Source organism: Culex quinquefasciatus, chromosome 2, assembly GCF_015732765.1.
Source record: "Culex quinquefasciatus strain JHB chromosome 2, VPISU_Cqui_1.0_pri_paternal, whole genome shotgun sequence".
In the NCBI taxonomy this organism is placed as follows: Eukaryota; Metazoa; Arthropoda; class Insecta; order Diptera; family Culicidae; genus Culex; species Culex quinquefasciatus.
In genome coordinates this window covers 126,573,920-126,599,365 of record NC_051862.1, presented here as the reverse complement: position 1 = coordinate 126,599,365, position 25,446 = coordinate 126,573,920, and the positions used below count along the sequence as shown (strand labels likewise).

Here is a 25,446-nt window from a genome sequence, read left to right as displayed (position 1 = left end):
AAATTTTGATCACAATTTCTCAATAGTAATATTTTGTTCGTAATTTGAGAATCTACGATCGAAATATTACGATCGAGTACAATGATTACGTCGAAAAAATTTCATCTTAAATCATTTAAAATGGTTTAAAATTCTTATAATTTTGAACAGGCATTAGGCCGATGCAAATATTTTTCAAAGTTTTTATCCCTATTAATTTAAATAACAAGTCATAGTTTCAACATTTGATTGCAAAAAGTATTTAAAATGCATTTTACATAAGTTCAGTTGTTTTGCAATCATTAGTTTTTTTTTTTTAAAGTAAGATTTGACGAAACAAAAAAAAAATGTGACAAAAAACTTTTTGCGATACTGAACATTGAAAATTAAAAAAAAAATCAAAAAATGTTTAAATCATCCCAAACATGCTGAATAGTAGTTTATGCAACAAGTTGCAAAAATAGGATTTTTTCAGCACGAGTCGTACATTTACCCAACGAGGTTCACCGAAGAGTGCTGAAAAATCAAGTTTTGCAACGAGTTCCAAACAACATTTTTTGCAATTCCGAAAAAAAACCCATTGAGTGAAATTTTAAGTAAAATTTTCATGTATTTTGCCAATAAATCGTTTAAATCTAAAAAATGTTGAAAAATGTTGCTTTTCAAATTAAGTGCTGAAAAGTTCAACTTTTCAGCACCCATTTCAGTGCTGAAAAGTAGAACTTTTCAACATTTATTGTGAAAAGTGTTGCTATTCGATTCTGTTATTTTTGGTACAGAAAAGTAGGCTTTTTCGTCGTTCAAGAATGACAGGAAAAGTAAGTAGTTTCAGAAACGAATAGCAACACTTTTCAAAATAAATGTTGAAAAGTTCTACTTTTCAGCACTCAAATGGGTGCTGAAAAGTTGAACTTTTCAGCACTTGTTTCGAAAAGTAACACTTTTCAACATTTTTTTTGATTTAAACGATTTATTGACAAAATACATGAAAATCTGACATAAAATTTCACTCATGGTGTGTTTTTTGGAATTGCAAAAAATGTTGTATGGAACTCGTTGCAAAACTTGATTTTTTCAGCACTTCTCGTATTTATTCAACTCGGTGAACCTCGTTGGATAAATGTACGACTCGTGCTGAAAAAATCCTCTTTTTGCAATAAACTACTATTTAAACACCGGGGAATGCATTTTAAATCAATTACAGCTGATTGCACTTAAATTTCCATTGATTTTTTTTTAATATTGTTTGCCCCCAGATTTTGCGAGACAACATTGAAGGGGGGTGACAAAAACTGTTTTTTTTTGCAATTTCGTCGTGAAAATACTCACTTTTCCTGTCATTCTTGAACGACGAAATAGCCTACTTTTCTGTACCAAAATAACAGAATCGAATAGCAACACTTTTCCAAATAAATGCTGAAATGTTCTACTTTTTAGCACTCAAATGGGTGCTGAAAAGTTGAACTTTTTGGCACTTGTTTCGAAAATTAACACTTTTCAACATTTTTTTGATTTAAACGATTTATTGACAAAGTACATGAAATTTGACTTAAAATTTCACTCAGTGTGTGTTTTTTGGAATTGCAAAAAATATTGTATGGAACTCGTTGCAAAACTTGATTTTTTCAGCACTCGTCGTATTTATCCAACTCGGTGAACCTCGTTGGATAAATGTACGACTCGTGCTGAAAAAATCCTCTTTTTGCAACTTGTTGCATAAACTACTATTATGAGATTTGTTATTATTTGTTCCATTATTTTCTTACTGTCAGTTTCTAATAATGCCATTTTCGTTTTTAAAATATTTGATTGATCCTTTTTTTTATTATCGAAATTTAATTTATAGATTTAAAAGCAAAGCGTGAATTTTTATTTTTTGACTCTTTTTTATTATTTTCTTTTTCAAACAGATCAAATTTTTTTGTTGGTTTTCTTTTAAATGTTTCAGTATTTACTTACTCTAGCCAATAATTTTCCACAATTTTCAACACTAAACTTTTCAAGATAATCTCTTATTGAAAACACCCCAATATCCTGAACGGATGATACCAATCTAAATCGAGCTCTTTCGAGTCCCAAAATTTACCTGTTGCCTCTCGATTCATGTGTCTGAAAACCAATTTTGCCAAAACAACCGGAGATGGGCGGTAGTAAAGATTGCCAAATAACGCAACAAAAAAAATGCATCCAATTTTGACAAAAATCCTTTCTCAAATTTACCATGTAGGCGCGTCTGGGGCGTGCTTTTCGCCGGAACCTGCGGATGTCTGAAAGACAACATCAACCTATAAATAAACTGTGTCTGTCTGACACCACGTGGCTTCATGGTTTAGATTGTGACCTTTTTCAAAATTGACAACTTTAGGTTTTTGAATGCTTTTACTCAACGTCAAAAACTCAGGTTCCCCACTTCTAATAAAGTCTAGATCGTTCCATTTTGAAATCTCCAAAAAGAAGAGCAGAGCTATCGCCATCTGCCGGAGGCAGCTCAACATTAACTTCAAATCTCCCACTTTGAATCTGTTGCAGCGAAATGGCCCCATCTCTGCAGAATTCTTCGGAATTTGGCCCCATGGGAAAGATGCTCCAGAGACAAAGAAATGCGATGCGATTTGGTTCTAGACTTTTTTTTTGCTGCTGCTGCTGCTTCCTTTTGCTGGAGCAGTCCGAAAATGAAGGACTGATTTATTGGCCAGATTCCGTCGTCGACGTCTTGAGAAGTGGTTCACGGTGGGTTAGGAGGTGCTCAAAGATTTTTTTCAACAAATTACCTCCTCTAAAATGTGTTCACTTGAGCACGATTTCCTGTTCGTTTTGAAATGATTTATGTCCATTTTTAAAATAAGACAATCCCACTGTTCTTGTCAAAAGGCTTGTGAAGATCCACAGCAGAAGGAAACGTAGCGGGTTTGAGATTCTCTAGTGTGTTAAGGGTTTTGATCACATTTGGCAAACGGTTGCGTTTAATTTCTTTTGCAAGGCAGCCCGCCGTTGGCGGCGGCACGAAATAGTCGATAAAAGTGTCTGAATGGCAAGGGTTGAAGAAGAATTAGAGATGATTTCATGCTTGGGAATCGTATTTAGACAACTTATTTTCTCTAGAAAATCAACTTAGTTCTAACAAAACTCACCCCAATTTTCTGATTTCTTCAAAAAAACAAAATACCGATAATTAATGGAGCCATAAACGCGTCAGAATCGCCGGCATTAACCTAGTTTGGGGGAGAATGTTACAAAAGGGTGTTCTCTGTTGTAACCTGTTTAAGTTCTTTTCCAGCACAAAACAAGACCAGAAAAAAAAAATTGGGATTCTAGCTTTCGCAGCTGACGTTGATTCATGAAGTCCGTGAGGGGCTCACCTGAAACAGGATAAAAAGAAGAAAAGGCAAGCCAAGAAGCCACAAAGTAAAAGGTAGAACCTGAAATAGTAGCAGCACCAGCGGGAATTAATTAAAGCGCGGAAATTGAGTAATATTGTTATTATTATTGCAGTTATAAAAATGCTGAAGACACGACGCAAGAGTCGTTCAGCGGAGTCCGGAAAGGGTTGTCGGAGAATATGGTTGGGAAGAGGGGACAAGAAGTTGAAATTGACTGAGAAAAGGAACCAAAAATTGATAGACTTATTCCGATGGAGAGAGAGATGAGCTGTCAGGGTGACTTAAGCGATTTTCATTACTTTTGGCAGGAGTGATTTTTGTTGTGTTTTGGTTTTTTCAGATATTTTAAATAATTCGATATATTAAAAGAACAAATTCAGAGGTATTTTTCTGTTTGATGTGAAAATCTCTGCCTAAATCTCTAAATAATATCAATGAGTAGAAGATATATTGAGCCTTCGTATTCAGCCACCCGAAAATAAGGCTAATTTAAAACGTAGATTTGCTGTTTCATTTCCATTTTTTTTCCAAATAAAATCGTCGTCATGTTGGACGGCTGTGGAGTCGGGTCATATTTTAAGCGACTCCGACTCCCAATCCGGCATTCTGAGTTAAGCCGACTCCGACTCCGGCTCCGGCTTTCCACAAATTGTTGACTCCGGCTTCGACTCCGACTCCGACACCTAATTTGTATTTTAAATTTCAAAAAAAACGCATTTTCAGCGCAACAATTTTCAGAGTAAATTTGAATTTTGTTGTTTGAAAAATGGGAACATTTTAGTTAACTACTTTAAATTAACATTAATTTTTTTAAGATAATAAGGCCGTTGCAAATATTTTTTGAAGTTTATGTCCCTCGGCTCAGATCAAAATCGAGGGGGGTGGGGGGCAAAAAAAAATTAAAAAATATAAAAATTTAAATTACAAGCCTACGTTTCAACATTTGGATGAAAAAAGTGTTTTAAAATGCATTTTACAGTTGTACAGTTGCTTTCCAATCATTAGTTTTAAAAATATCGAGGTATTGACGGATTTTTTTTTTCGCTGAATAATAACTTTTTGCAGGACTGTACATTCGTCTTTCAAGAAAATTTAAAATGTTTTCAAAGGAGTTCAAACATGCATTTTAACTGGTTTTCAGTTGATTAAACTTTTATTTACATTAAAATTTTGAACTTTTTCGCATTTCCTTGATTTTTGCGACCGATTTTTTGATTTTTTGAAAAAATCAGCATTGATTCAAAATTCATGACTCGCTCAAAGATTTTTTGCACAATCTGGAAATTTCTGAAAAGTTGTCTTTTGATGTCCTCTAAAACATATCAAAAAATAAAAATAAAAAATAGTGTTTTTTCGCAAATCAAGTTTTAGTGACAAAAAGTTAAATAAAAAATCACCAAAAAATTTTCACCTTGCATTATTTTTTTAGTGTAGTCCATATCCATACCTACAACTTTGCCGAAGACACCAAATCGATCAAAAAATTCCTTCAAAAGATACAGATTTTTGAATTTGAATACATCATTTTTGTATGGCCAGCTGCCAAATTTGTATGGAAAATTATATGGACAAACTAATGATGCAAAATGGGTTCTTTGGGCATACCGAAGCACCAAAGTTTCAGTCGGATTAAAAAATACAAAAAAAAAATCGAATGACCGAAATCGGAGATAACGGCTCATTTAAAAAAAATTAGACTTGTTCAACGATATTATTTAAGGATCAACACTTTAAGAGTTTTGTAGAGAAATTGTACACCCAAAACTATCAGGGCTAGTACGAGAGAATGATGGTCTCGAGTCGAGAGAATAGTGGTACCATTCACGGACGCAGAGAACACAGCTCGAGATGGGCGATAGAACTATTCTCTCGAGGTTCATTTGCAAAAAAAGTTCATCCGTCAAACAAAAAAACCAAAAGTGTCGACAACGGGAATCGAACCAGAGACCTTTGACAAACAAATCCAATGACATAGCTGCCTCGGCCACCACAGCTTGGTGATCATGGAGAAGTCAGAAGTCGATGTATGACACTTGTTGGAGATTTATTGATTCAACTAACGAATGAACTCATTTGTTATGATGGTGTGAGTTGGTACCATTATTCTATCGATTTTGGCACTGAGCCCTCAATAAATTTTGAGAGAACGATTATCTCGATTCTGAATTTTGGGTGTAAATATTGGGGTAATCGAAATATCCAATAAATTCAATGACTCGTATAAATAAGTTCGTAAATTATATTAAATTTTTTGACAACTCCGACTCCAGCTCCGACTCCGGGTCTATCAGAAATTTACGACTCCGACTCCGACTCCAACTCAAGCTATTAGAGTTTTGACGACTCCGACTCCGACTCCACAGCCCTGATGTTGGTCACCTTTTTGTATTGCGGATATGGTAAAATTATTTACAAGACAATTTTTTCAAGCAGTTCAATAATTTTTCAAGCTAAATTAAAATGGCTTTCGAAAATCATGATATTGGATCGATTATACTAAATTCAAAATACTCAACTTTAAATTGTTTCTTATCATTCATTTGTCTTTATTTTTTTAAATTTCAAATTACATAAAAAATCATGAATATATTTTTCCCCCAAAGATAACATCTTTTTTAAACATAAAATTTGAAAAAAAATGTCGAGAAACATGTTTTTCATTGACATTTTGAATACAATTTCAACGTGTTTTTTAGTTTACATGAATTTCACATAAATACCACCTTTTTAACAGCCATCACCCCAAAAACCACTTCATTTTCGAAAAAACAACAATCCCTCTTAATCTTCCCACTATAGAGTCTCCCATGGCAAGGCAATTCCCCGCTGAGAAGCTCTGGGGGTGACATCAACATTTTCCAACCCACAAACACACACACACACACACACACACACACACACACGCCTTAACCATCCGTGTCGATCCATCTCCGTCACGTACGGCTTGTCTTATCCAATTTACCTCAACTTAAGTAACAAGTAACACTTAGAGCAGCCATCTTTCGTCCGCTTTTCCCCTGGGGGTGGGGGGAGGTTTGTAGAAGCAAAACCTTCCTCCTTCCGAACACTTAACTAATGTTATTCCATTTTATTATTTTTTTTGCTGTTGTGATGTTGTTTTTGCCATCACTCTTGGTTAGATTCACTTTCCGGCTCCGCTCCACAAACACAAGCTCACTTTTTCAGCGGAAAACTCGGCGAAAAACGGCGTCGTCGTTACAGAGATGCATTTTCCAAGTGGCGTGTGTTGTGGAGCATTTTCAAGTTGAACCTGAGGCTCGCGCGTGTGTGTGTCGCTGTATGTGTGCCCGCCCCACGTGTACGTGTGCCTCCCAGAACGTGTGTGGCGTTCACTCGCTAAGGTTAAAGTTGATTGACCGTCACACATATTTTGCGCGCCTCTCAGCAACAACAACAGAGCAGTCTCGTCTTAGAACACTCACTCTCACTTCTAGAACGCGCGCTCCTCTCTCTCTATCTCTCTCTGGAGTTTTAAGGTAACACAAGGTCTTTTGCCTCGACAGCCGGTCGAAGCAGGCTGGTTCTGGAGAACTTGGAAGACTCGACAGCGGGCGAAGATATCCAGAGAAGACGATACAGAGAGTTTCTCTCTATTTCATACACTCCGCCGTGTGAGTGTTCTGCACACAGTCGGAAGATGGTCTACAGCTCCAAGTTGCAAGTTGTTTGAGGAGGATGAAGGAAGCAAAACATTTAGCTTGAAAACATTCTTGCTGCATGATTCTTTTGCTGACGTTGTTTTCGTACAACGTAGTTTGGAACATGCAGCAGATGATGTCGACGGCGGCGATGGTTGACTGAGTCCTGACTTTGGAGCTTGATGCACGTAAACACAGCCGGCACTGGCAGACAAGTCGCAAGCGAGTTGTTTTTGGCTTTTTTTTTTTCTTGATGGAAAATGAAATGAAATTTTCACAACAAAAAATCCGATTGTAAAATCGCAAAAAAAAAATCAAAAAGACACTTAATATAAAACACTGTATATATATTTTTTGTAAACAAAAAAAATAACGACGGAATTCAAACCCAGCACCAATAGCAAGGACTGGCGCCTTAGCCCGCTCGGCCATCAGACCGGTAAAGAATGGAAAAGATAAACGCATATGAACAACTCTCTACGAAATCGGCCGATTTCGACCATTTTTATTTTTTGTATTTTTTTATTTGACTCAAACTTTGTGGGAGCCTTCCCTATGACCAAATAAACTATTTTGTGTGATTGGTTCATCCATACAAGTCTCCATACAATTTTGGCAGCTGTCCATACAAAAATGGTATGTAAATATTCAAACAGCAGAAACTTTTGAGTGAATTTTCTGATCAAGTTGTAGGTATTGTTGAGGATTTTCGAGAAAAAAATAGGTACACGGAAAAAAATTGCAGATTTTTTAATCAATTTTTTTTACAAAAACTCAATTTCCCAAAATACGTATTTTTTTATTTTCGAAATTTTTTGATATGTTTCAGGGGACAAAAATACGTAACTTTTGAGCCATAGAGAAACACGGTCAAAAAATCTGCCGCCGAGTTATGAATTTTTGAAAAAATAGTGATTTTTGGAAAAAAAATCGAAGTTATATACACATATTCTTGATTTACACAACGAAATGGGGGTGTTTAAATCGAGAATCGTTTAAAAAAAGAATGTCCATAACTTAAATTGAGAATATGACTTAAATTAAGAATCTTTGTGATTTCGTAATTTGTTGGAAAATTTCCAAAATGTATCAATTGTATTTTGTTTAGTAATGTTATTTAAACATTTTAGCATGGTTTTGGAACACCTGGGATGTTCTAGTCCATCCGAAACTCCAAGAAGTTTTGTGCAACAGGCTAACCGAAGAAACAAGTCGAAGCTTCAAAATTTTGACAACGGATCCTACCCAGACAGCTTCAGTGAGTGCGGTAGGCTATAGTGCATTGTTGTAACAACTTATTGGGATGATCTGGGCCTTTCAAGGACTCCCTGGAGTTAGGATATGTGGGTCTACCGCCGTAACAAGCAAGAGGTCGACGGATTTTGACCCCGGAACATACCCGCATAGCTTCAGTAAGTATGGTAGACTACTTTGCTGATGTGTTGGGATGTTCTGGGATATCCAAGGACTCCCTGGAGTTAAGATCTGTGGGTCTACCGCCGTAACAAGCCAGAGGTCGACGGATTTTGACCCCGGAACATACCCGCATAGCTTCAGTAAGTATGGTAGACTACTTTGCTGATGTGTTGGGATGTTCTGGGATATCCAAGGACTCCCTGGAGTTAAGATCTGTGGGTCTACCGCCGTAACAAGCCAGAGGTCGACGGATTTTGACCCCGGAACATACCCGCATAGCTTCAGTAAGTATGGTAGACTACTTTGCTGATATGTTGGGATGTTCTGGGATATCCAAGGACTCCCTGGAGTTAAGATCTGTGAGTCTACCGCCGTAACAAGCCAGAGGTCCACGGATTCTGACCCCGGGACATACCCCCATAGCCCCAGAAAGTATGGTAGACTACTTTGATGATGTGTTGGGATGTCCTGGGTCATCCAAGGACTCCCTGGAGTTGAGATCTGTGGGTCTACCGCCGTAACAAGCCAGAGGTCGACGGTTTTTGACTCCGGGACATACCCGCATAGCTTCAGTGAGTACTTTATTGATGTGTTGGGATGTCCTGGGTCATCCAAGGACTCCCTGGAGTTAAGATCTGTGGGTCTGCCACCGTAATGAGCAAGATGTCAACGGATTTTGACCCTGGGACTTGCCAGCATAGCTTCAGTGAGTATGATAGACTACTTTGCGGTTGTGTTGAGATGTTCTGGTTCATCCAAGGACTCCCTGGAGATAAGACAGACCATCAGATCTTAACTCCAGGGAGTCCTTGGATGATCCAAGACAGCCCAACACATCAGCAAAGTAATCTACCATACTTACTGAAGCTATGCGGGTATGCCCCGGGGTCAAAATCTATCGACCTCTTGCTTGTTACGGCGGTAGACTCACAGATATTGACTCCATGGAGTCCTTGGATGGCCCAGGACATCCTAAAAGATCATCAAAGTAGTCTACCACACTCACTGAAGCTATGCTAGTAAGTCCCAGCGTCAAAATCCCTCGACCTCTGGCTTGTTACGGCGGTAGACCCACATATCTCAACTCCAGGGAGTCCTTGGATGACCCAGAACATCCCAACACATCATCAAAGTAGTCTACCATACTCACTGAAGCTATGCGGGTATGTCCCGGGGTCAAAAGCCGTCGACCTCTGGCTCGTTTCGGCGGTGGACCCACAGAACTTAACTCCAAAGAGTTCTTGGATGACCCAGATCATCCCAATAAGTTGTTAAAACAATGCACTGTAGCCTACCGCACTCACTGAAGTTATCTGGGTAGGATCCGTTGTCAAAATTTTGAAGCTTCGACTTGTTTCTTCGGTTAGCCTGCTGCACAAAACTTCCGGATGTTTCAGATGGACTAGAACATCCCAGGTGTTCCAAAACCATACTAAAATGTTTTAATAACATAACTAAACAAAATACAATTGATTCATTTTGAAAATTCTCCGACAAATTACGATGTCCCAAAGATTCTTAATTTAAGTCATATTCTCAATTTAAGTCATGTACATTCTCATTTTAAGTCATGACTTAAAAAAAGTTGCGTTAATCGAGAATCGTTTAAAAAAGGTGACTTAAAAAAAGAATATGGTGTACAAAAACAAATTTGACATTATTTTTTAATGCACAATTGAATTTGCAATCGAAAAGTACTGGAAAGATTTTTTGATAAAGGGCTCCGTTTTCAAGATATAGCCACCGAAAGTTTCATTTTTGTGAAATCTTTGCAGTTTTTTGATTTTTAAAAATAGTGGCCATGAGTGTTTTTTTTTTTTTCAAATCAAATGTTAGTGACAAAAAGTTAAATTTAAAATCACCAAATTTTTTTAACCGCGTATCATTTTTTCAGTGTACTTCTTATCCATACCTATAACTTTGGCGAAGACACCAAAGCGATCAAAAAAATCCCTTCAAAAGATACAAAGTTTTGAATTTTCATACATCATTTTTGTATGGACGGCTGCCAAATTTGTATGGAAAATAATATGGACAAACTAATGATGCAAAATGACTTCTTTGGGCATACCGAAGGCACCTTAAAAGTTTCAGCCGGATCAAAAAATACAAAAAATTAAATTAAAAAAAATCGATTTTGTAGAGAACTGCTCTTATCTAATCTAATCTAGTCTAGCACAGACGCAGCCAGTCCGATGAAAGCTTGCTAGAAAGTCTTAGAGATAGATTACGCCCCAAACACTTTTCTTGTCAATATTAATAATTGCCGTACCTCCGGGAACACCCGAAAATGTATTGCAAAAATTAAAGCAGCCAGCCCTACTGCCTTGTGTTTACCGCAGAGAGAATTCTGAGAACGGATCACATTTCACAGTATATTCAGGGGAGGAAGGATTCGTGGACTATAAAAATCGTTCAAACATGTACAATAATGCAGTCACGCTCGCTTTGCACGCTAAGCAATTACCAACAATACAAGTCCTGTCTAATTCTAGCACATTTCTTTGATATATGCGTCCCCAACAACAACAAATGCTTCTAGACCGACAATCATCTTCTTCGTCATTTCGCCGCCGACATTGCCAGAATCGGCGGTGGCGGCAACTTCTTTTGGCTCCTTATAAGAAGCCGAAATAAACCAGAAGTCTTTTTTTTTTCGTTGAATTGTTACTCTCTGTTCAAAGGGGGGGGGGGGGGACGGGGCGGGAAGGCCAATAAAGGCTAGTCTCGAGCACCAATTAAGATATGGTTAGATTTGACTCGGTCAATAAATGACAATAAATGCTGCGCAGGCCGGGACTATCTCTCTCTCTCTAGTTGCTGAAGCTTCCAGAATTGGGCGGAAGCCAGCAACTCAAACTCTGGCCAAAGTAGCGTGATCGTTTCTTGCAGAAGGCAGCAGCGTCGACAACACAGGCGTTTGAGGTTAGTTCCAGTCAATCTACCTGAGAGGAAAAAAAGTCGGGGTTCCTCGTCTGGTCGTAGCGCAGTCCCTTCCGAGAAATCCGTGAATCACGGCCTGGTTGATGCAGAAAAAACGCGATTCTCAACTCCAGGAAATGCATCAAAAACAACTTGAGTCTTTTTTTCTGTCGCGGGGTTTCTGAGACCCCAGCTGACCCCTTAGGGCCCCCCTCCCCCCTCTTTTCGTGGGTAGACTCCGTTGCGAAATTCTTCATTTCGAGCCGTATAATAAAGCGATTTATTTCGATTCGTCGCGGATTCGCGCGCGACTTGCCGGGTTTTTTTTTCTTTTTAAAAACGTCGGCAAAATCATCAACGGTGTGTGACGCTTTGTCTACCCCCTCGGCCAATGTGATGACGAGGCTGCTGGAAGGACAGATGGACCTCACTTAGCGAAAAGTGTCAGTCTTGGTTGGTTGTGGTCAATTGCAGTCGGGGGGAGCGGAAGTTTTATAATCCCATATGGGCAGAATGGCATCTAAACGTTTAGAATCTCCGACGGACGTGAAATATCACCTGGACCGGTTGGAATGCGGCAATCTTGTGGTTAGAATGCAATTTGTGGCTGCGAATTAACTGTTAAAAGCAATGTTATAGTGCTGAGAAGCTCAGCTAAGGATTTGGTGAAACTTTGCAACTTTAAGATTTGAATTTTCAAAAATGTCAGTTTTTGTGTGTGAAATGTTCAAATAAAAAAAGTGCAAAATTTGTTAAGAATGTAACATCTGAAAAGTTCTGTTTCATTATATTCTGAATCTTGGAAATGACACGATTGCCAAATTATGGTAAAGTGTCCCTAAAAAATTATAAACTTTATTTTAAAGAATCATGAAAAATCACAAAAAGTAGACTAAAACATCTAAATCAAAATCCTTAGTTTTCCCGAGCAGACGGAAATAACTTGGGAAGGTCAGTTTTTGATATTGTGAGAAGATCGAAATATGTTATTGGGATGATCGGATTAGTTGTTAAAATAACAAAAATCAATAACAAAGATTTGTTCGAAGAATAACTAAAACTGTTATTATGTTGTTATTGCAATAACAAACCAATAACACAGAAGGAATCATGAAGGAATAACAAGATTTGTTATTTTGTGCGAAGAGGTGGAGCAGCATAATAACAAAAAATGTTATTGAACTGGTATGTCTCCATAACAAAAAAGTTATTGTTTTGGTTTATTTGTAATTTGCAAATAAACCTGCAGTTGCCATAACTCCTCTGTACTAGTCAGGGCTGCAGAGTCGGGTACCTCCAAGCGACTTTGAATCCATACTTTGAAGACAACTCCGACTCTGGATGCAGGATATGACGCCAACGACGACTTCAGCTCTCCAAAAATATCCGACTCCAAGTAAAAGTTGCTGAAAATTAGCTGAATCCGATGCAGTTTCCAAGGTCTCACTCCAGCTCGAACTTCAACGTCAGCTCCGACTTCCTGGCTCTGTGAAAATAATAACAGTTTTTGTTATTCACACTTCAAAAATTCTCAATAAATAAATCAATTCCGTTAGGGAATATAACAAAAATTAAAAAAAATGAACTCTCAAAAGTTAATTTTATCGGATTAAAAAAAGCTTGAAACCCCAATTCATAGTGAAATAAATGACCCCGATGAAATTGGTCAAAATTATTTCATAGTTCTAGCCAATTTTAGTAAAATCCCTTAGGGGGTATATCAAATAATTAAAAAAATCAACTTTCAAAATTTCAACTTTTAAGAATAATTTTAGTTTAAGGAACCCATTTTATGGCCAAAATAATGACCCTGACGAATTTGGTCAAAATTATCCCATAGTTCTAATTATTTTAAACAAAGTCCTTTAGGGGGTATATCAAATAATAAAAAAAATCAACTTTCAAAATTTCAACTTTTTAGAATAATTTTAGCTTTAGGACCCCATTTTATGGCCAAAATAATGACCCTGACGAAATAGGTCAAAATTATCCCATAGTTCTAGCCAATTTTAGCAAAGTCCCTTAGGGGGTAGGTATATCAAATAATTAAAAAAATCAACTTTCAAAATTTCAACTTTTAAGAATAATTATAGTTTAAGGACCCCATTTTATGGCCAAAATAATGACCCTGACGAAATTGGTCAAAATTATCCCATAGTTCTAATTATTTTAAACAAAGTCCTTTAGGGGGTATATCAAATAATAAAAAAAAATCAACTTTCAAAAATCCAACTTTTTAGAATAATTTTAGCTTAAGGACCCCATTTCATGGCCAAAATAATGACCCCGACGAAATTGGTCAGAATTATCCCATAGTTCTAACCATTTTAAACAAAGTCCTTTAGGGGGTATATCAAATAATAAAAAAAATCAACTTTCAAAATTTCAACTTTTTAGAATAATTTTAGCTTTAGGACCCCATTTTATGGCCAAAATAATGACCCTGACGAAATAGGTCAAAATTATCCCATAGTTCTAGCCAATTTTAGCAAAGTCCCTTAGGGGGTAGGTATATCAAATAATTAAAAAAATCAACTTTCAAAATTTCAACTTTTAAGAATAATTATAGTTTAAGGACCCCATTTTATGGCCAAAATAATGACCCTGACGAAATTGGTCAAAATTATCCCATAGTTCTAATTATTTTAAACAAAGTCCTTTAGGGGGTATATCAAATAATAAAAAAAAATCAACTTTCTAAATATCAACTTTTTAGAATAATTTTAGCTTAAGGACCCCATTTCATGGCCAAAATAATGACCCCGACGAAATTAGACAAAATTATCCCAAAGATCTGAACATATTTAACAAAAGAAAAAATAATAACAGATTGTGTTATGGACACTTAGAAACTTTTCCATTTGTGCGATTTATGGTAATTTTATTTCTAAGTCAGTATACCGAACGAATAACAAATTTTGTTATTAGGAGAGTTTTTGAAATTTATAACATTTCCTCTTATTAGCGTGTTATTAAACATTTTCAATAGAATATCACTTCAATACCAAATTTTGTTATTTTATCAGAAACTGTTATTATTTTTTCTTCTTGAAGTTGAACTTCAGAATAAAATAATAACACTTTTTGTTATTTTAGCAGGATTTGTTATTGAAATATTATTAATTTTGTTATTACCGTCTGCCCGGGTTGTTTTGGGTGTTTTAAATCATTTCATAATGATTACTCAAAAACACCCATAAATCATAAAATCATCTCTCCCAAATCATCACAATGAAACAACAATCTCCTACTCTAAACGATGAGATAATCATCTTAGCAGCAAAACTCCTCCTCCCCAAAATACAGCTGGTGACACCCCAAAGTCTGGCGGCCAAGCCGGCGTGACTAACTAAATCCACGCTCATCTAAAAACGCATTTCGCGTCGTGTCGCATTGGCGATGCAGCTCATTAAGTTTTAACGAAAAAAAAGAAAAATAAAAACCTGTGCAGAAAAAAAAGATGGGTGGTCCAATCGAAAAAAAAAAATACTTTTGAGAGACTCAGTTCACACAGCCGTAAAAATATCACTTTGCTAGCCGTTTTGGAATTGGAAGTTTGAGTTTGGGGAGAGCTTTAATTGCAATTTAATTCACTTTTTTTGCTGTCTCGATTACGATAGAAGAAGTGAGTTTTTATCTAATCGAAGGTATTTTTCTGTTTCTTTTTCGTTTTAGGTAAGCGCAGCGACTATCTTCAACAAATTTGTGGATTTTTATAGTCAACGTTGAAATTAAAGGTATCTCATGAACTATCAACAAAGTGGTTTCAAAAGGTAACGTAATAAAATAATTAAATAGCTAAATTTTTGGTTGAAATTGATGAAAAATTTAAAATTTTCTCACTTTTGCCTAAACTTATAGTCGAACAAATAACTTTTTCTTAAAATAAGAATCGACCCTATTCTTCAAGAAGCGAAGGGTCTGCCCATCGATCTTGCGACAAAAGTGGATATTACTTCCCGTTTTTTCACCTCAACTCCCCTCTCCATTTCATATCGCGACAGACCCGGATTTTTCTATCGCGATGATTTAGAACGAACGTGATAAAATTTATATTGCAATAGTTGCAGGAGCGAGACTTTCTGGAAAACTAATAAATAGGGGGAGGACACCTATTTTCCTTAGGTTAATAATTTTCATCAATTTTATGTTTTTTTTAACAGTAAGAATTTTTGAAAAGTTGAATATTCATAAAATGATCTTTAATAAATAAATAGCCATGATATGCCAAGGGTTAGTTGCTCCTAGAAGAGTCTCTAGAAGGCAAAACAACTTTGAATAACGAGCTGAAAACTAGCCGTTGGAATGGGAATCAGGAATTGAAGGGAAGAAAACGAGACTTTTGCCGAAAGCTGCCTCTCGTTATGGCGAAGGAAATGTAGGAAAAATGTCTTCCATAATGAGTCATAATAAAATTTATTGGTCTGACAGAGCGATAGATTCTCGAAAAGGGGGAGAATGCTAATAGAGTTTTCCTTGGAGAACAAAGTAAAAAGGATTTCAAGCGATTGTTATCCGAGCATTCGTTGGTGAAGGTTGTCTGAATCAACATGACTCGTCGCGTCCCGGCGCAAAACGCCGGCAATATTGCTCTACCTGCGGCTCAAGCAGGCAAAAAAGTGGGAATTTCCAAAAGGAAGGTTGAGGCCTCAACTGATGGCCAAAAACCGGGAATTTCCAAAAGGAAGGTGCTTTTGGAAGTGACATCGAACAGCAAAAAGACGAAAAAGAGCGACGGTACTGTACCGATGGATGAGGAGGAGGAGAACTCTTCGTCGCACGAGGAGCAGCTATTGAAGAACAACAAGTTTGCTGGACTGCCTGACGAGGACCAGGTAGCGGAAGCAAAGGAGAATGAAGTGAAACAGCGAAAGGAGAAACTGCCTCCTTTTTATGTGAGGCAATCAGCAGCAACGATCGACTTTCGTGCGGGGCTGGTTGAACTCATCAAGTCTGGGAAAGTCCAAGGCAACATTCGTCTGTGTCAGGACGGATTTAAGGTGCTGGTGCAATCCAGGCAGCACTATCAACTGGTCAAGGATTACTTGACCGAAAACGAGGCGGAGTACTTTACCCATGATGTCGTCATGGATAAGCCGTTCAAAATCGTCGTCAGAGGTCTGTACGACATGCCAGTGGAGGAATTAGCTGCCGAGCTAAAAGTTTTGAAACTGGATGTGTTGGCCGTGCACAAAATGAGCCGACGCAACAAAGACATCAAGTACCGTGACCAGCTCTACCTGCTGCATTTGGCTAAGGGATCGACGACGCTTCCTGAGCTGAAGGCAATCCGAGCGGTTTTCAACATTATCGTGTCGTGGGAGCGATACCGACCAGTGCATCGTGACGTCACACAATGCTTCAACTGCCTGGGTTTCGGGCACGGAGGTAAGAACTGCCACCTGAAGCGTCGTTGCGCCAAATGTGGTACCGATGCGCACATCACATCCCAGTGCATCCAAGATTCGCTGGTGAAGTGCCTCAACTGCAACGGTGAGCACTCGTCAACCGACCGAAAGTGCCCCAAGAGAGCTGAGTTCGTGAAAATTCGGCAGCAAGCATCGACGAAGAATCAGCCTCAGCGTCGTAGAACTCCTCCAGCCCTGGTGGAGCAAAATTTTCCACCTCTTCAACCGCGACGCCAGGTCCCGAACTTGGCACCGTTGCCGTTGGATCCCAGGAAGAGAGCTGAGATGAATCATCCACGGCCGGGTTCCAGCCAGGAGCCGAGACCGCCACCACCGGGCTTCAGCCAGGAGCCAAGACCAACCCAAGAACCAGCAGTTGAGGAAAATGGTAATGATCTTTACACCTCAACCGAACTCCTCAATATTTTCAAACAGATGTCCGCTGCACTGCGTGGATGCAAAACCAAGACCCAGCAGATTGAAGTGCTGACCTCGTTCGTCATCCAGTATGGATCGTAGGTCCCTCAAGCTGCTGAATTGGAACGCTTGCTCCATTAGGAGGAAGAACTTAGAGCTGGTGGATTTTCTTCGCGAGAAGGAGATCGACGTAGCTGCCATCACGGAAACTCATCTGAAGCCCGGTGAAAAAGTTTATCTGCAAAACTACAAGATCGCGACGCAGCTCGACAGGACCACCTCTGGAGGAGGAGGTGTGCTTGTCGCTGTTCATCGTGATCTCAAGCCACGCCGGCTGCCACACTTCAAGCTGGACATCATCGAGGCCGTTGGGGTGGAAATTCCCACTTCGGTTGGCCCAGTACTCTTCATTGCTGCATACTGCCCACGTCAGGTGAATTCCAGAGATGGTTCAGCAGCAAAACTGAAGAGCGATATCCAGAAGCTGACACGGCGGAGCGCAAAGTACATCATCGCTGGTGACCTCAACGCGAAGCATGAAGTTTGGGGCAACAGCAGGAGGAATCGGAACGGAGTGATTCTGCACAACGATCTGCAAAACGGATACTACAACGTTGTGAGTCCGGATCGTCCAACGAGGGTGGCTCGGTCTGGGAATCACTCAATCATCGACTTCTTCATTACCAATATGGCTGAGAACGTGGCTCATCCTGAGGTGTTTGAAGAGTTGAGTTCTGATCACTATCCGGTGGTTGTGGAGGTTGGAGCTTCCGTTACTCCGCAGCGGCAACCAACCCGGAAAGATTACCACAACGTTGACTGGCAGCAGTTTCAGCAAGTGGTCGACAGCAACATCGACTATGATCAACACCCGGAAACTTCTGCCGATATTGATCGTTCGCTGGAGGTGATCCAGCAGGCTATCAACCAAGCAGAGGCTGCCAACGTTCGGGAGGTTCCTGTTAATTTTAAGGTAACTGATATTGACGTAGATACTAAACACTTGATTAGACTTAGGAATGTTTATAGGAGACAATATCAACGGACTGGGGACTATGACAAAAGATTTCAGTGAACAATTTGAACAAAATCATACAAGACCGACTTGACAATATCAGAAATCAAGAATTTTCAAAACATGTAAGCCAGCTTGGGAATTATTCAAAACCATTTTGGAAACTTTCAAAAGTTCTTAAAAACAAACCAAAGCCTATTCCTCCTCTTATTGTTGAGGATTCTCCTTTGATTACATCCGAGGAAAAGGCAAATGCACTTGGGCTTCATTTTGTTAGTTCACATAATCTTGGCGCTTCCATGACCAGCCGTAAAGAAACATCAGTTGCCAATAGTATTTCAACAATCAATGACTCTACCTTTGAATTTCCTGCAGATTCCCATGTTTCTGGTGAGGAAGTCAAAGTTGCAGTTAAACAAATGAAAAATATGAAAGCTCCAGGCTTTGATAACATTTTAATCTAGTGTTGAAAAAACAGAGTGATCAGTTCTTTCAACATCTAGCCAATATTTTCAATAAATGTTTGCAACTTGGTTACTTCCCCACCAATTGGAAGCTGGGCAAAGTCATACCAATTTTGAAGCCTCAAAAGATCCAACATCGCCAACAAGTTATCGTCCCATTAGTCTTTTGAGTAGTCTGTCCAAACTCTTTGAGAAGGTCATCTATTCAAGGCTTTTGGATTTTACCAACGATAATAATATAATTTTGAATGAGCAGTTTGGCTTCCGAAAGGGACATAATACTGCTCATCAGCTTACGAGAGTAACTAAAATCATCAAGCAGAACAAGCTTGAGTCTAAATCAACTGCTATGGCTTTGTTGGATGTTGAGAAGGCTTTTGACAATGTTTGGCATGATGGTTTGATACATAAACTGTATTTATACGGTTTTCCAATGTATCTTATCAAAATTATCCAGCACTATCTTTCGGAGAGATCGTTCAAGGTTTTTCTGAATGGGATTGCTTCTGGATTATTCAACATTGATGCTGGGGTTCCCCAAGGAAGTATTCTTGGCCCACTTCTGTACAATATTTTTACATCTGATTTGCCTACTCTTCCTGGTAATGGTGTGTTGTCACTTTTTGCTGATGACACTGCCGTTATTTATAAGGGTAAAATAACCAGATATTTAGTTGGCCGTCTTCAGAAGGGTCTTGACGTTCTTTCCGAATACTTTGGCGACTGGAAAATTCGCATAAATGCAGCCAAAACTCAAACCATCATTTTTCCACTTTCCAAATCGGCCAGATTTGCCCCAAAGGATGATGTTTTGATTAAAATGAATGATGTTTCGATACCCTGGTCAAAGGAAGTTGTCTATTTAGGTCTCATACTTGACTCGAAACTATTGTTTCGGCAGCATGTAGATAAAATATTGAACAAGTGCAGCATTCTCATCAGGTGTTTGTATCCTTTAATTAACAGAAAATCAAAGCTATCTTTGAAAAATAAGCTAGCAGTTTACAAACAAATAATTTACCCCGTTATTGAGTATGCAGTACCTGTTTGGGAGTGTTGCGCTAGAACTCATAAATTGAAGCTCCAGCGTGTCCAAAACAAGGTACTCAAAATGGTTTTGAATGTTCCTGGCTGGACAAGATCAAGTGAGGTTCATGAATTAGCAGAAGTAAAAATGTTGGATCAGAAGATTCAAGAAAAATGTTTGAAATTCAGGGAAAAATGTGCTATATCTGAATACCCCTTGATTCAAGGATTGGTTTAGTTTATGGTAAGATTAAGTTAGTTTTAGGTTAGGTTATGTTTTCTTAATTTTTTTTTCCTCATTGTACCTAGTGTTACAAAAATGATAAATCATATACTTTTAAAGTTAAGAAAATGAACAGTGTTTAAATCACGAAAAGCAAACTAAAGCTGAAGAGCCACAGCTGACCACTTATTATGTAAACCAAATGTAATTATTATAAGAAAGATTCAATAAAGTATAGTTAATTCAAAAAAAAAAAAAAAAAAAGGATTTCAAGTGTATTGAGAAGAAAGGATTTGATTGGAACTCGTCTCCAGTGGATTCGAAAATATCTTTTATTGCCATAAATTAATTAAGGGTCGAGGATGGCTAATTTTCGAATTCAGAGAAAATATGCTTCCACTCTGTAAAATCAAACTATAAATCGACCAATTTCGCTGAGTTTTAAAAGATAAGACCCCAGCCAATGCTTTCTCCCTGGGACTCCCACTATAAATCAAGGGAATAAATCTTCCGCAAGGACGACCGTCGGAGACGGACCGTGCTGGAGCTCTCGTCTTGTGAGAGAAACCCCTCGCAAAATGTAGCGTGAAGAAGTTTCGACGTTTTACAGCTAATTTAGTGCACAGCGCAGACCACAAGGAAATGGTCCGCGACCTTTGCCTTCGAGATTAATTTATGCCACACGAAATTTACACAAAGGGTCCCTTTTTCAAACTGCCGAGCGTCGACGAAGAGGACAAATAGGAAATCTTTTTTTTATTGAGGGGGTTTTTACCGGACAGACAACCTTCTTATAATTTATATTGGATTTGATTTTGTAACACATTTCAGTAGGTTTAAGACTCAATCGATATAAGCCACATGACTGATATAGTCATAAGCAAACTAAAACATAAGGGATCAAAATCAATCAAATTATTTAAAGAAGAGCATAATTCTGCAATACAAAAAGTTTAAATAAGATTTGAAAAAAATGTTACTGACCAGCTTATTCCATAAAAGTTATAATTCTACTTTATTTCCCAGGGGATCCTTAATTTCTCAATTTTCTTTTTGTTTCTAAATTGATTGATTTTCCTATTTTTCATCAAATCCCTACATTCTTATTTTCTTTCAAAATTTCTTGATTTTTTCAAGATTTTTAGATTCAGTTTTTTTTTTGAATTTTCCTGAAATTTTTGAAGTTTTCTTTCATTTCTTGAATTTTTCTTAAATTAGCCTAAATTTTCTTGATTTTTGTTTAATTTTCTTCAATTCCCTTGAGTTTTTTTTTTAATTTTTTCAGTTATTTAATTTTCTGGTTTTTGCTTTATTTTTTTAATTTCTATGAATTTTCTGGAATACTTTTTAATTATTTTGATTTTTACAATTTTTTTTTATTTTTTTCTTAAATTTCTCGTACTTTTTGAAATTTTCTTGAATTTTCTTGAAATCTGAATTTTTTAGATTTTTTTAATTCAAGTTTTTTTTTATTTTCTAGTTTTCTTTTATTTTTTTTTTTGAATTTTCTTAAATTTTCTTGAATTGTCTTGAATTTTTTTGATTTTTTTAAATTTTCTTGAATTTTCTTGAATTTTCTTAAATTTTCTTGAATTTTCATGAATTTTCTTGAATTTTCTTAAATTTTCTTGAATTTTCTTGAATTTTCTTGAATTTTCCTGAATTTTTTCTTTCATGATTTTTTTTGATTTTTTTTAAACTTTTTTTGAATTTGCTTAATTTTTTTTTTATTTTCTGTAGACTTCTTGAATTTTTAGGAATTCTTTTATTTTTTTTATTTTACTAAATTTTATTGAATTTTTTAGATTTTTTTGAATTTCTTGATTTTTTTTTTATTTTATTGTTTTTTTTTAATTTTTTATTAATTGCTTGATCTTTTTTGATCTTTTTTGATACTTTTTGATTTTTTTATTTTTTGATTTTTTTTTAATTTCTTGAAATATTTTTTTTAAATTTTCTTAAAATTTCTTGAATTTTCTGGTTTTATTTATATTTTTTTTATTCTTTTGATTTTTTCTGATTTTAATTCTAATTTTCTTGAATTTTGTTGAAATTTATGAAATATTCTAAAATTTCATGTTTTTTTTTATTTTCTTGATTTTTTTAGCAATTTTTTGAAATGTTCTGAATTTTTGAGAATTTTTTTTGAAGTTTTTTTTTAAATTTTCTTATTTTTTTATCTTTTCTTAATTTTTTTGAAATTTTCTGAATTATTTTTAAATTTTAGAGTTTTTTTTTGAATTTTCTTGAACTTTCTAGATCTTTTTTGGACTTTCTTGAATTCTCTTGAACTTTCTTGATTTTTTTTTTATAAATTTTCCCTTTCTTGATTTTTTTGGTTTTGTTCTAATTTTGTTGAACTTTTGGAATTTTTTTAAATTTTTTTTCAATTTTCTTCAAGTTCCTTAATTTTTTATGAATTTCCTTTTTTTATTCTCCTTCATTTGTTGAATTTTTGAATCTTCTTAAATTTATTTTAATTTCTTGAATTTTCTTGATTTTATTTTTTTTTTATTATTTTCAGTTTGCTCAATCTTTTTTGATATTTTTTGATTGTTTTTCTTGTTTTTTTTTTATTTCTTTTTTTTATTTTCTTGAAATTTCTTCAATTCTTTGGAGTAGTGCGGTGCCTGTGTGGAGGCTCAGTCCTGTTTTTTCGTGTTATTTTCCGTCTCTTTTGTGTCGCTGGCAGTGCTTCTAAGGACGCGCAGTCCTGTTTTTTCGTGATAATTTTCGTCTCTTTTGTGTCGCTGTTTGTGTTCCGATTATGTTCCACCAGTGCAAGCGGATGGTTGTTTATGTGCAAAGTGAAGAAAAAAAATCAGGATTGTGCCTGAATGAATGCTGAGTGAAGGGACGCGTTGGTTGGGGGAAATTATTCAATTATGGTTGTGTTTGTGTGCAAAGTGAAAAAAGCAAAAAAAAAATGAAAAAATAAGAAAAAAAAAACAAATCAGGATTGTGGGATGGATTTTTGCGGTGTTCATTTTGTGCTGTGTTCGGGATCGTGAAAATCAGGAGTGAGTCGCGCTGTAGTTATAAAACAAGATCGATCTTGAAAATTATTCATATATTATCGGTGAGTTATTGTGTGCTTCAAGCTCTTGTGTTGAAAAGACCTTCCCATAGCTCCGTAGCTCGGAGGGCTCGACGTCGGTTGTTTGTGTGTTAAGCCCTCTCCATAGCATCGTAGCTCGAGAGGCAACGAAAATCAATACTAACAGAAAGAAGATCGGAAGACACTTGATGGTTGAGTTCGTCGCGTCTATTCTGTAACAAATTCATGAACTAAATGATTAAATAATTAAAAATCAGACTACGCTATCATTGCAGCATTGCGTTTAACACCTCATTTTATAAATAAATATTATTTGGTTTTATCTTTCCACAGCCGGCTGTCTAAGATTAAACCATTTCATTAAAAAATTAACAACAGTTAAACGGGAAATGTCTCATCCGCAGCATCCGATTGATTGCCTTGAAAATAAAATATAATACCTTTCAACAAACACTATGATTTTGGGTCACATCATCATCTTCTATGATGAATCCTGACCAAACACCCTATCCTACTAACAAGTTTTCAGGTTCCTGGCGCTCGTGGGGTGTAAGCACAGAGTAAATCAGCTGCCCTAGTAGCAACCTGCGCTAACTAACATTCCCGTCCCTTAAAACCGAGATCTACAAACTGACATGGCGGGCGCCGTTGGTGGCCAATGACTGTTACCTATTCGCAACTGATCTTGTTTTGGCAATCATAGTTTTTTATCTTTTCAGCGCATTCATACATGCTGTTGATAAGGGAAATACCACTTGATAGTCGAAGCCTATGATCAGTAGTGCAGAAAGGATATTACGGTTCTGTTCAGCAACGGAGAAGGACAACCATGGGTGGTCTCTCATGCTCATGCTCATGCTCATGCTCATGCTCTTGAAATTTCTTCAATTCTTTGGTTTTTTTTTTGAATTCGCTTGCTTTTTTATGATTAAAAATAGACTTTGTTTTTTTTTAATTTTCGTAAATTTTCTTGAGTTTTCTTGAATATTCTTAAATTTTCTTGATTTCCTGTTTTTTTTTATTTTGCTTTAATTTTTTTTAATTTTCTTGAGTTTTCTTTATCTATTTTGAAGTTGAGCAGTTCTCTAGGATTTCGGTCATTCGATTTTTTTTGTATTTTTTAATCCGACTGAAACTTTTTTGGTGCCTTCGGTATGTCCAAAGAAGCCATTTTGCATCATTAGTTTGTCCATATAATTTTCCATACAAATTTGGCAGCTGTCCATACAAAAATGATGTTTGAAAATTCAAAATTCTGTATCTTTTGAAGGAATTTTTTGATCGATTTGGTGTCTTCGGCAAAGTTGTAGGTATGGATACGGACTACACTGGAAAAAATGATACACGGTAAAAAAAATTTGGTGATTTTTTTATTTAACTTTTTGTCACTAAAAATTGATTTGCAAAAAAACACTATTTTTAATTTTTTTTATTTTTTGATATGTTTTAGAGAACATAAAATGCAAACTTTTCAGAAATTTCCAGGTTGTGCAAAAAATCTTTGAGCGAGTTATGATTTTTTTAATCAATACTAATTTTTTCAAAAAATCGAAATTTTGGTCGCAAAAATTTTTCAACTTCATTTTTCGATGTAAAATCAAATTTGCAATCAAAAAGTACTTTAGTGAAATTCTGATAAAGTGCATCGTTTTCAAGTTACAGCCATTTTTAAGTAACTTTTTTGAAAATAGTCGCAGTTTTTCATTTTTTTAAATTAGTGCACATGTTTGCCCACTTTTGAAAAAAATATTTTTGAAAAGCTGAGAAAATTCTCTATATTTTGCTTCTTCGGACTTTGTTGATACGACCCTTAGTTGCTGAGATATTGCAATGCAAAGGTTCAAAAACAGGAAAATTGATGTTTTCTAAGTCTCACCCAAACAGCCCACAATTTTTCAATGTCGATATCTCAGCAACTAATGGTCCGATTTTCAATGTTAATATATGAAATATTTGTGAAATTTTCCAATCTTTTCGAAAACAATATTTTCAAAATTTTCCAATCAAGACTAACATTTCAAAAAGGCCAAACATTCAATATTACGCCCTTTTAAAATGTTAGTCTTGATTTGAAAATTTTGAAAATATTGCTTTCGAAAAGTTCGGAAAATTTCACAAATGTTCCATATATTAACATTGAAAATCGGACCATTAGTTGCTGAGATATCGACATTGAAAAATGGTGGGTTTTTTGGGTGAGACTTAGAAAACATCAATTTTCCTGTTTTTAAACCTTTGCATTGCAATATCTCAGCAACTAAAGGTCGTATCAACAAAGTCGAAGAAGCAAAATATAGAGAATTTTCTCAGCTTTTCAAAATATTTTTTCAAAAGTGTGCAAACATGTGCACTAATTTTAAAATGAAAACTGCGACTATTTTCAAAAAGTTACATAAAAATGGATATAACGAAAACGGTGCACTTTATCAAAATTTCAATAAAGTACTTTTTGATTGCAAATTCAATTTTACATCGAAAA

At 36.3% G+C, this 25,446-nt stretch overlaps 1 protein-coding gene across 9 annotated transcripts in view; it reads left to right on the top strand.

Annotated features, from left to right (window-relative positions):
- LOC6046306 (nuclear receptor coactivator 1) overlaps positions 1 to 25,446 on the top strand; it is a 339,035-nt gene that overhangs the window by 219,681 nt on the left and 93,908 nt on the right. Inside the window, exon 2 of one of the 9 annotated variants that reach the window (XM_038254026.1) lies at positions 15,032 to 15,129. The exons of the other annotated variants lie outside the window; for them this stretch is intronic. Within the exon in view, the coding sequence (XP_038109954.1) occupies positions 15,101 to 15,129 (29 nt within the window). The 5' untranslated portion in view covers positions 15,032 to 15,100. The remainder of the gene's footprint in view (positions 1 to 15,031; positions 15,130 to 25,446) is intronic. 9 annotated transcript variants of the gene reach the window in all.